The 10,475-nt window shown below is 40.0% G+C and overlaps 1 protein-coding gene across 3 annotated transcripts in view; it reads left to right on the top strand.

Annotated features, from left to right (window-relative positions):
- Nucleotides 1-10,475, top strand: part of LOC114571030 (myocyte-specific enhancer factor 2C) — a 77,506-nt gene that overhangs the window by 44,801 nt on the left and 22,230 nt on the right. For 2 of the 3 annotated variants that reach the window (XM_028601793.1, XM_028601794.1), the window contains 2 exons: nucleotides 8,812-8,955; nucleotides 9,735-9,927. In XM_028601793.1, the coding sequence (XP_028457594.1) occupies nucleotides 8,812-8,955; nucleotides 9,735-9,927 (337 nt within the window). The remainder of the gene's footprint in view (nucleotides 1-8,811; nucleotides 8,956-9,734; nucleotides 9,928-10,475) is intronic. The other variant, XM_028601795.1, reaches the window with a different exon arrangement.

Below are 10,475 nucleotides of genomic sequence, written 5' to 3'. Positions count from 1 at the left end.
GTGTGTGTGTGTGTGTGTGTGTGTGTGTGTCTACTTGTGCGTTGGGTTTTATGTTTTAATAGACGAGCCAGATTGAGAGATTGTTGGGGAGTGACGGGAAACTCTGCGGAGCAAAAAAATCGCCTTCTACGGCCATCCCTCCAGGAGCCCCGCTAGTATTGGTGGGAGCTGCCTCACCCTTCTCCCCCCCCAACCCTTCTCTCCCCCAACCCTTCCCCCCCAGACCCCCACAGACATACCCCACCCGTCTCTCTGATGCCAAACAGGTGGACATGACTGGGATAAGTGGGATCACTGAGCTGTGTGTGTGTGTGTGTGTGTGTGTGTGTGTGTGTGTGTGTGTGTGTGTGTGTGTGTGTGTGTGTGTGTGTGTGTGTGTGTGTGGACATCCAATGACAGACTCGACTAATGGGCTGTGAAGTGCTGAAGCAGTAGCCTAGAAATCTAGACTCCCCCTAGTGGCAGCAAATTTATTTGGCAGCCAGGGGGGTCTAGGCACTCTCCGTTGACTTTCAAGCTGCAAAAACCAAATTTTGGTCAGGCCAATCACATTGTGTATAGAGTCAGTGGCTGTTGGCCCAGGTACCGTTCGTTCATTTGTTTTTGCTGTCACATATGAAATCGAAAAAACGAGAAAACAACTTGTTTTTCCGTTTTTTTTAGAAAAACGAAAAAACGAAATTATGACTTGATTTTTGGTTTTCCCGTTCTTGCACGGAAATCAGAAAAACCACTTGATATTCCGAGTTTCCCCTGTGGGTGGTGCTAATTCTGATTGGCAGGATATGCAATCATTGTTTTTCAAATTAAGAGTTTACCCACACTGTATTTGTTAGCCTGTAAAATTAATGGTCTATACGCATGCTTTTTGTCACCCAATTATTTGGCTTAACTGACTGAAAAAATCTATTGAAATAGCCTAAATTAGAGATGTTCCGATACCGATACCAGTATTGGTATCGGCTCCGATACTGCCTGAAACGCTGGTATCGGTATCGGGAAGTACTGGAGTTTATGCACCGATCCGATACCATGTAATAAAGCCCTAAAGAAAATCTACGTTAAAGTAGTTTATTTATGTTCTTTTTCCGTTATAACTGACTGTCAAACTGGACAATAAAAGAAAGTTCTGTGGCATTCATTGTTTGTGTTTGTTCATGTTTCACAAAGATAGAAATAATATCACATCCATACAGGGATAGTAGTATACAGCTGTTAAAACATAATAAAATATATGACACACTGGTATCGGATCGGTACTTGGTATCGGCCGATACACAAGTTCAGGTATCGGAATCTGTATCGGCAAGCAAAAAATGGTATCGGGTCATCTCTAGCCTAAATGTAAACATGTTCACGCATTGACAGACAAAAGGCACAATCTATTTTTGTAGGATAGATGGATAGATAGAGAGAGATAGATAGAGATAGATAGAGAGATAGAGAGAGATAGATAGAGATAGATAGAGAGAGAGAGAGAGAGAGAGAGAGATAGATAGAGAGAGAGAGAGAGAGAGAGAGAGAGAGAGATAGATAGATAGATAGATAGATAGAGAGAGAGAGAGAGAGAGAGAGAGAGAGAGAGATAGATAGATAGATAGATAGATAGATAGATAGATAGATAGATACTTTATTGATCCCCAAGGGGGAATTCAAGGTTCCAGTAGCTTAAAGACATCACACACAACATACACATACATCACTAACAGGATCATAAAAAAAGCAACTCCACATGAATAGCATGGACAGTGAAATTAAAAATACTAAATAAATTTCAAAAATTATAATACTAAATAAATAAAAAAATCCACATGACTGTACTAAGGGATGTATAAGCATGAGAGCTTGCAGTTATAGGGCAGGGACTGACGCTGTGATTCAGTATGAGAGTGTGTGTCATGGTGGTAGTAGTGCAAGGATAAAGTCTAGAGACCAGCACTAAATATGGACAATATAAGAGATCAAAAGTCAAAATTAGAGGTTTGAAGTAAAAGGGTTACAGCCATTGTTCATGTATTAAGTTATGTTAGACCTCAGTCCAGGCTGGCGGGAGGAGGGAGGGAGGGATTGTGCATATATGGGCTAATATAGCCAGTAAACAGTAAACAGTGGACAGTCAGTACATAACTGTTATTGTAGGAGGTAGTGTAAGTGGTGCAGAGGGAGGAGAGGCAGACAGGCTCTCTCTCCTCTTCTCTTTAGTGAAGCATTGTAGAGTTGTATGGCCCTGGGGACAAATTACTTTAATGCGTTAGCATACAGCTACATAATAGCTATAATAGAGAATGCTAACGTTAGATTGTAGTGGAACGAAGCAGCACTTTCTAAGGTCAAAGATGAAGGGTTCTGAACCAAACACTACACAATCGGACATGTTTCAGCAGGAATGTGACCCGGAATTGGGGAGAATTTAACAACACTGCCAGCTAAGATGACATGTGTACTGCTGTTAGCATGTAGCTACTATAGTGGTATACAGCAGTGGTCATTGGAAGAGCTGTCATTCCGTCTTTCGAAAGGACACTTATGTACATTTACCCTTCGTCGCATTAATAATATACAGTCCATGGTTATTAGTCTTGATTGTTTGTATGACTATTGTATAAGAAAGATTTAATAAAAAAATAAAGTTCCACGCAAGCCCAACACAGTCCAACTTTTTCCCGAATGCAGATACTTTACCATGTACCAAAAAGACATGGCACTCCTTTCCATAGATCATTTTATTATTTTTAATATTTTTTTAAATATTTCCCTGCTTCTTTCACGCCTACTACACTAACCTTTTCTCAGAGTCTCTCTCTTTTTCCAAAGTGACAGATAAAATCTCTTACTTTTGACCTAAACAGGTGTTACTTCATGTGAATGTATACATTCTTAAATGTTTTTTTAAATGTCCTACAAATGTAACTTTGGCCCAAAGTAATCTGTGATAAACATTATTATGTTTCATCTGGTTATTTATTATCTTCAAATTAATCCATTCCAATTATGTTTTTTAGTTCTTGATCGAATTGAAGATGTATAAGATCAGATCAATGAGGCATACAGGCCATAAATAACAAATACACAAAACAATTGTATTTTTCATAAGAATTTAAATTAATAAAAAACATCTAAAACAAAGAATAAATGTATTATTTAAATTCGTATGATGAGTATTAATGGAAAGGTCATTTTCTCAGTCATGACAGACTGAGAAAGTAATTTGTCCCCAGGGCCATACAACTCTACAATGCTTCACTAAAGAGAAGAGGAGAGAGAGCCTGTCTGCCTCTCCTCCCTCTGCACCACTTACACTACCTCCTACAATAACAGTTATGTACTGACTGTCCACTGTTTACTGTTTACTGGCTATATTAGCCCATATATAAACAATCCCTCCCTCCCTCCTCCCGCCAGCCTGGACTGAGGTCTAACATAACTTAATACATGAACAATGGCTGTAACCCTTTTACTTCAAACCTCTAATTTTGACTTTTGATCTCTTATATTGTCCATATTTAGTGCTGGTCTCTAGACTTTATCCTTGCACTACTACCACCATGACACACACTCTCATACTGAATCACAGCGTCAGTCCCTGCCCTATAACTGCAAGCTCTCATGCTTATACATCCCTTAGTACAGTCATGTGGATTTTTCATTGGATTTTTTTATTTATTTAGTATTATTATTTTTTCATTTATTTAGTATTTTTAATTTCACTGTCCATGCTATTCATGTGGAGTTGCTTTTTTTATGATCCTGTTAGTGATGTATGTGTATGTTGTGTGTGATGTCTTTAAGCTACTGGAACCTTGAATTCCCCCTTGGGGATCAATAAAGTATCTATCTATCTATCTATCTATCTATCTTACAAAAATAGATTGTGCCTTTTGTCTGTCAATGCGTGAACATGTTTACATTTAGGCTATTTCAATAGATTTTTTCAGTCAGTTAAGCCAAATAATTGGGTGACAAAAAGCATGCGTATAGACTATTCATTTTACAGGCTAACAAATACAGTGTGGGTAAACTCTTAATTTGAAAAACAATGATTGCATATCCTGCCAATCAGAATTAGCACCACCCACAGGGGAAACTCGGAATATCAAGTGGTTTTTCTGATTTCCGTGCAAGAACGGGAAAACCAAAAATCAAGTCATAATTTCGTTTTTCTAAAAAAACGAGTTGTTTTTTCGATTTCATATGTGACAGCAAAAACAAATGAACGAACGGTACCTGGACCCTGCTGCTGCTGCTGGGGACGGAGGTCTTCTGGAAGACTTGGGAGTTAAGCTTTTCTTTGATAAAAGAACAAAGAACGGCACAGAAATCATTGTTAAAAAAGTTTTGCCGACCGGATACGGCAAAAGTTTAATCTATCAACTAGCTCTGCTACCTTCTTCGTTGCTCTGATTGGTTGGAGCGCTGTCCTATTACGTGCAGAGGGAATTTGAAAGACAACTGTTTATCCCGCCCCTCGGATCGAGCTCCATCAATGCTGAGTTCCCAGACCCAACATCTGGATGTGGGTCTGGCTGGTCAGGCTACTGAAGCAGGCCACTGAGAGCCAAACCACATAGTCCACACACACACACACACACACACACACACACACACACACACACACTCACACTCACACTCACACACACAGACAGACAGACAGACCATCTGCTACATGAGAGGAGATATTCACAACACTAAGACTGATGACATATATATTTATATTTTAATATAAATAAATACTATAATATATATTGTACACACCTATCAGCTACCAAAGTCCTTTTTGGTTATTCTTACCAAACGTGTGTGTGTGCGCGTGTGTGTGTGGGCTCTGATTGGTCACGTTGTGTCTGAGATCTACTCCCACGGCGCCCTCTGGTGGCTCAAACACACATCGCTTTTTAAAGTCTTAATCCTGACGTAATCATGTTCATCTAACGAGGTATTGAACACTGCATCGGCATTAAAATATACTTAAAGTACCAGAAGTAAACGTATGCCGGTCCTCTGACAGTTTGTACTTTTTAAGAGGATTTATTTTATGATTTATAAACTGAAAAACAGATGTTTCAAATGTGCCACGTTAAAGCCATTTTTATTGTTAAATAAATAAAAAGTGACACATTCCCTTCACTTTGCTTTATTCAGACAACAATTAGAAAATGAAAAGATATTTAAATGAAAGAAAAGGAGAAACTCTTCACATTGGAGAAGCAAATATTTCACATTTTGCTTTAAAAAAAAAAAACAATTCAGTGGCCGGGTTAGGTCAGCTGGCTGAGCGGGCGCACATATATAGAGGTTTACTCCTCAACGCAGCGGCAGAGGGTTCAACTCCAACCTGCGGCACTTTGCTGCATGTTACATTACGTTATTAACCCATGTTACTCTCCTTACATTACGTTACTAACCCATGTTACCTGACATGTTACTCTCCTTACATTACATTACTAACCCATGTTACCTGACATGTTACTCTCCTTACATTACATTACTAAGCCATGTTACCTGACATGTTACTCTCCTTACATTACATTACTAACCCATGTTACCTGACATGTTACTCTCCTTACATTACATTACTAACCCATGTTACTCTCCTTACATTACGTTACTAATCCATGTTACTCTCCTTACATTACTAAGCCATGTTACCTGACGTGTTACTCTCCTTACATTACATTACTAACCCATGTTACCTGACATGTTACTCTCCTTACATTACATTACTAACCCATGTTACTCTCCTTACATTACATTACTAACCCATTTTACTCTCCTTACATTACGTTACTAACCCATGTTACTCTCCTTACATTACGTTACTAACCCATGTTGCTCTCCTTACATTACGTTACTAACCCATGTTACTCTCCTTACATTACGTTACTAACCCATGTTACTCTCCTTACATTACGTTACTAACCCATGTTACTCTCCTTACATTACATTACTAAGCCATGTTACTCTCCTTACATTACGTTACTAACCCATGTTACTCTCCTTACATTACATTACTAACCCATGTTACTCTCCTTACATTACGTTACTAACCCATGTTGCTCTCCTTACATTACGTTACTAACCCATGTTACTCTCCTTACATTACATTACTAACCCATGTTACCTGACATGTTACTCTCCTTACATTACATTATCTAACCCATGTTACCTGACATGTTACTCTCCTTACATTACATTACTAACCCATGTTACCTGACATGTTACTCTCCTTACATTACAGTACTAACCCATGTTACTCTCCTTACATTACGTTACTAACCCATGTTACTCTCCTTACATTACATTACTAAGCCATGTTACCTGACGTGTTACTCTCCTTACATTACATTACTAACCCATGTTACTCTCCTTACATTACGTTACTAACCATGTTACTCTCTTTACATTAAATTACTAACCCATGTTACTCTTCTTACATTACATTACTAACCCGTGTTACTCTCCTTACATTACATTACTAAGCCATGTTACTCTCCTTACATTACGTTACTAACCCATGTTACTCTCCTTACATTACATTACTAAGCCATGTTGCTCTCCTTACATTATGTTACTAACCCATGTTGCTCTCCTTACATTACATTACGTTACTAACCCATGTTACCTGACGTGTTACTCTCCTTACATTACATTACTAACCCATGTTACCTGACATGTTACTCTCCTTACATTACATTACTAAGCCATGTTACCTGACGTGTTACTCTCCTTACATTACATTACTAACCCATGTTACCTAACATGTTACTCTCCTTACATTACGTTACTAACCCATGTTACTCTCCTTACATTACGTTACTAACCATGTTACTCTCCTTACATTACATTACTAACCCATGTTACTCTCCTTACATTACATTACTAAGCCATGTTACTCTCCTTACATTACATTACTAACCCATGTTACTCTCCTTACATTACATTACTAACCCATTTTACTCTCCTTACATTACGTTAATAACCCATGTTACTCTCCTTACATTACATTACTAACCCATGTTACTCTCCTTACATTACATTACTAAGCCATGTTACTCTCCTTACATTACGTTACTAACCCATTTTACTCTCCTTACATTACGTTACTAACCCATGTTACTCTCCTTACATTACATTACTAAGCCATGTTACTCTCCTTACATTACGTTACTAACCCATGTTACTCTCCTTACATTACATTACTAAGCCATGTTACTCTCCTTACATTACGTTACTAACCCATGTTACTCTCCTTACATTACGTTACTAACCCATGTTACTCTCCTTACATTACGTTACTAACCCATCTTACTCTCCTTACATTACGTTACTAACCCATTTTACTCTCCTTACATTACGTTACTAACCCATGTTACTCTCCTTACATTACATTACTAAGCCATGTTGCTCTCCTTACATTACATTACGTTACTAACCCATGTTACCTGACATGTTACTCTCCTTACATTACATTACTAAGCCATGTTACCTGACATGTTACTCTCCTTATATTACATTACTAACCCATGTTACCTGACATGTTACTCTCCTTATATTACATTACTAAGCCATGTTACCTGACATGTTACTCTCCTTACATTACATTACTAAGCCATGTTACCTGACATGTTACTCTCCTTATATTACATTACTAACCCATGTTACCTGAGATGTTACTCTCCTTATATTACATTACTAACCCATGTTACCTGACATGTTACTCTCCTTATATTACATTACTAAGCCATGTTACCTGACATGTTACTCTCCTTACATTACGTTACTAACCCATGTTACTCTCCTTACATTACGTTACTAACCATGTTACTCTCCTTACATTACATTACTAACCCATGTTACTCTCCTTACATTACATTACTAAGCCATGTTACTCTCCTTACATTACATTACTAAGCCATGTTACTCTCCTTACATTACATTACTAACCCATTTTACTCTCCTTACATTACGTTAATAACCCATGTTACTCTCCTTACATTACATTACTAACCCATGTTACTCTCCTTACATTACATTACTAAGCCATGTTACTCTCCTTACATTCGTTACTAACCCATTTTACTCTCCTTACATTCGTTACTAACCCATGTTACTCTCCTTACATTACATTACTAAGCCATGTTACTCTCCTTACATTACGTTACTAACCCATGTTACTCTCCTTACATTACATTACTAAGCCATGTTACTCTCCTTACATTTCGTTACTAACCCATGTTACTCTCCTTACATTACGTTACTAACCCATGTTACTCTCCTTACATTACGTTACTAACCCATCTTACTCTCCTTACATTACGTTACTAACCCATTTTACTCTCCTTACATTACGTTACTAACCCATGTTACTCTCCTTACATTACATTACTAAGCCATGTTGCTCTCCTTACATTACATTACGTTACTAACCCATGTTACCTGACATGTTACTCTCCTTACATTACATTACTAAGCCATGTTACCTGACATGTTACTCTCCTTATATTACATTACTAACCCATGTTACCTGACATGTTACTCTCCTTATATTACATTACTAAGCCATGTTACCTGACATGTTACTCTCCTTACATTACATTACTAAGCCATGTTACCTGACATGTTACTCTCCTTATATTACATTACTAACCCATGTTACCTGAGATGTTACTCTCCTTATATTACATTACTAAGCCATGTTACCTGACATGTTACTCTCCTTACATTACATTACTAAGCCATGTTACCTGACATGTTACTCTCCTTACATTACATTACTAACCCATGTTACCTGACATGTTACTCTCCTGTGTGCAGACGCTGCGTAAAAAGGGTTTAAACGGCTGCGACAGCCCCGACATCGAGGCCGACGACTCTGCCGGCCAGAGCCCCGAGTCCGACGACAAATACCGAAAAATCAACGAAGACATCGACCTCATGATCAACAGACAGAGAATCTGCGTAAGTTCCCCGACCGCAGCTTCTAACGTTCGTTATCGCCCAGAGTTCAGAATCTGCTGTCGGCAAAGGCGACATTTACAGTGTTACGTTTTGGCTCTGGTCTCTCATCTGATTCCCCCTGCTCTGGTGTTTCCCCCTCTCATCTCATTCCCCCTGCTCTGGTGTTTCGCCCTCTCATCTCATTCCCCCTGCTCTGGCGTTTCCCCCTCTCATCTCATTCCCCCTGCTCTGGTGTTTCCCCCTCTCATCTCATTCCCCCTGCTCTGGTGTTTCCCCCTCTCATCTCATTCCCCTTGCTCTGGCGTTTCCCCCTCTCATTCCCCCTGCTCTGGTTTTTCCCCCTCTCATTCCCCTGCTCTGACGTTCCCCCCTCTCATTCGCTCTGGTGTTTCCCCCTCTCATTCCCCCTGCTCTGGTGTTTCCCCCTCTCATTCCCCCTGCTCTGGTGCTTCCCCCTCTCATCTCATTCCCCCTGCTCTAGCGTTTCCCCCTTCTCATCTCATTCCCCCTGCTCTAGCGTTTCCCCCTTCTCATCTCATTCTCCCTCTCATTCCCCCTGATCTGGCGTTTCCCCCTCTCATCTCATTCCCCCTGCTCTGGTGTTTTCCCCCTTCTCATCTCATTCCCCCTGCTCTGGCATTTCCCCCTCTCATTCCCCCTGCTCTGGCGTTTCCCCCCTCTCATTTTTGGACAGTTTTGACAGCCTAAGTACAGAAGTGCAGTCCCTGGGTAAGTGGCAGTGTGTTTGGGTCATGTGTGAGCTCTGCTGTGTTGTCCAGCAGGGCCTGCTTCCCTCCAGCTACGATATGGGGGTCTCCATGCCCAGCAGCAACCCCAGTGGCCTGCTGTACTCACACCCCGGGGTAAACTGTGGTTTAGGGAACCACAACCTGCTGCCCGTCTCTCACTCACATCCCTCCCTGCAGAGAAACAGCATGTCCCCCCAGAGGCCGTCCAGCACCGGAAACGCAGGTATGAACATATATGAGCATCATGCCAGCTACGCTACGATGAACAGTTAAGGCCGATTTATGGTTCTGCGTTAAATCGACCGTAGGGCTGCTCGATTATGGAAAAAAATATAATCGCGATTATTTCGGTCAAAATTCGTATAAATATCTGGGGATGATAATAGACTCCAAACTCACATTTGAACACTTAACTGTGAACTGGTACGTAAAAAAGGGCATCAGCGCCTGTTTTGTTTGAGGAAATTGGGTAAATTCCATGTTGATAAATCCATCATGATCCTTTTTTATAACGCTTTTATTGAATCTGTTTTAACATTTGCGCTAGCAGCCTGGTTTGGGAACCTCAATGTGAAAAATAAAAACTCACTCCAAGTAGTAGTAAAGTGGTCTAGCAGGTTGATTGTTGAGCCACAGCCTAACGTGGAGACCCTGTACACAAAACAGGTACAGCGCATAACTAGTTCAATTTTAAACGACAGTTCTCATTCACTGCACACAGAATTCCAGCTTTTACCCTCTGGACGTAGGTTTATGATCCCCAGGTGTAAA

The sequence above is a fragment of the Perca flavescens genome, chromosome 16 (genome assembly GCF_004354835.1).
Source record: "Perca flavescens isolate YP-PL-M2 chromosome 16, PFLA_1.0, whole genome shotgun sequence".
Classification (NCBI taxonomy): domain Eukaryota; kingdom Metazoa; phylum Chordata; class Actinopteri; order Perciformes; family Percidae; genus Perca; species Perca flavescens.
This window is presented reverse-complemented; position numbering and strand designations above follow the sequence as displayed.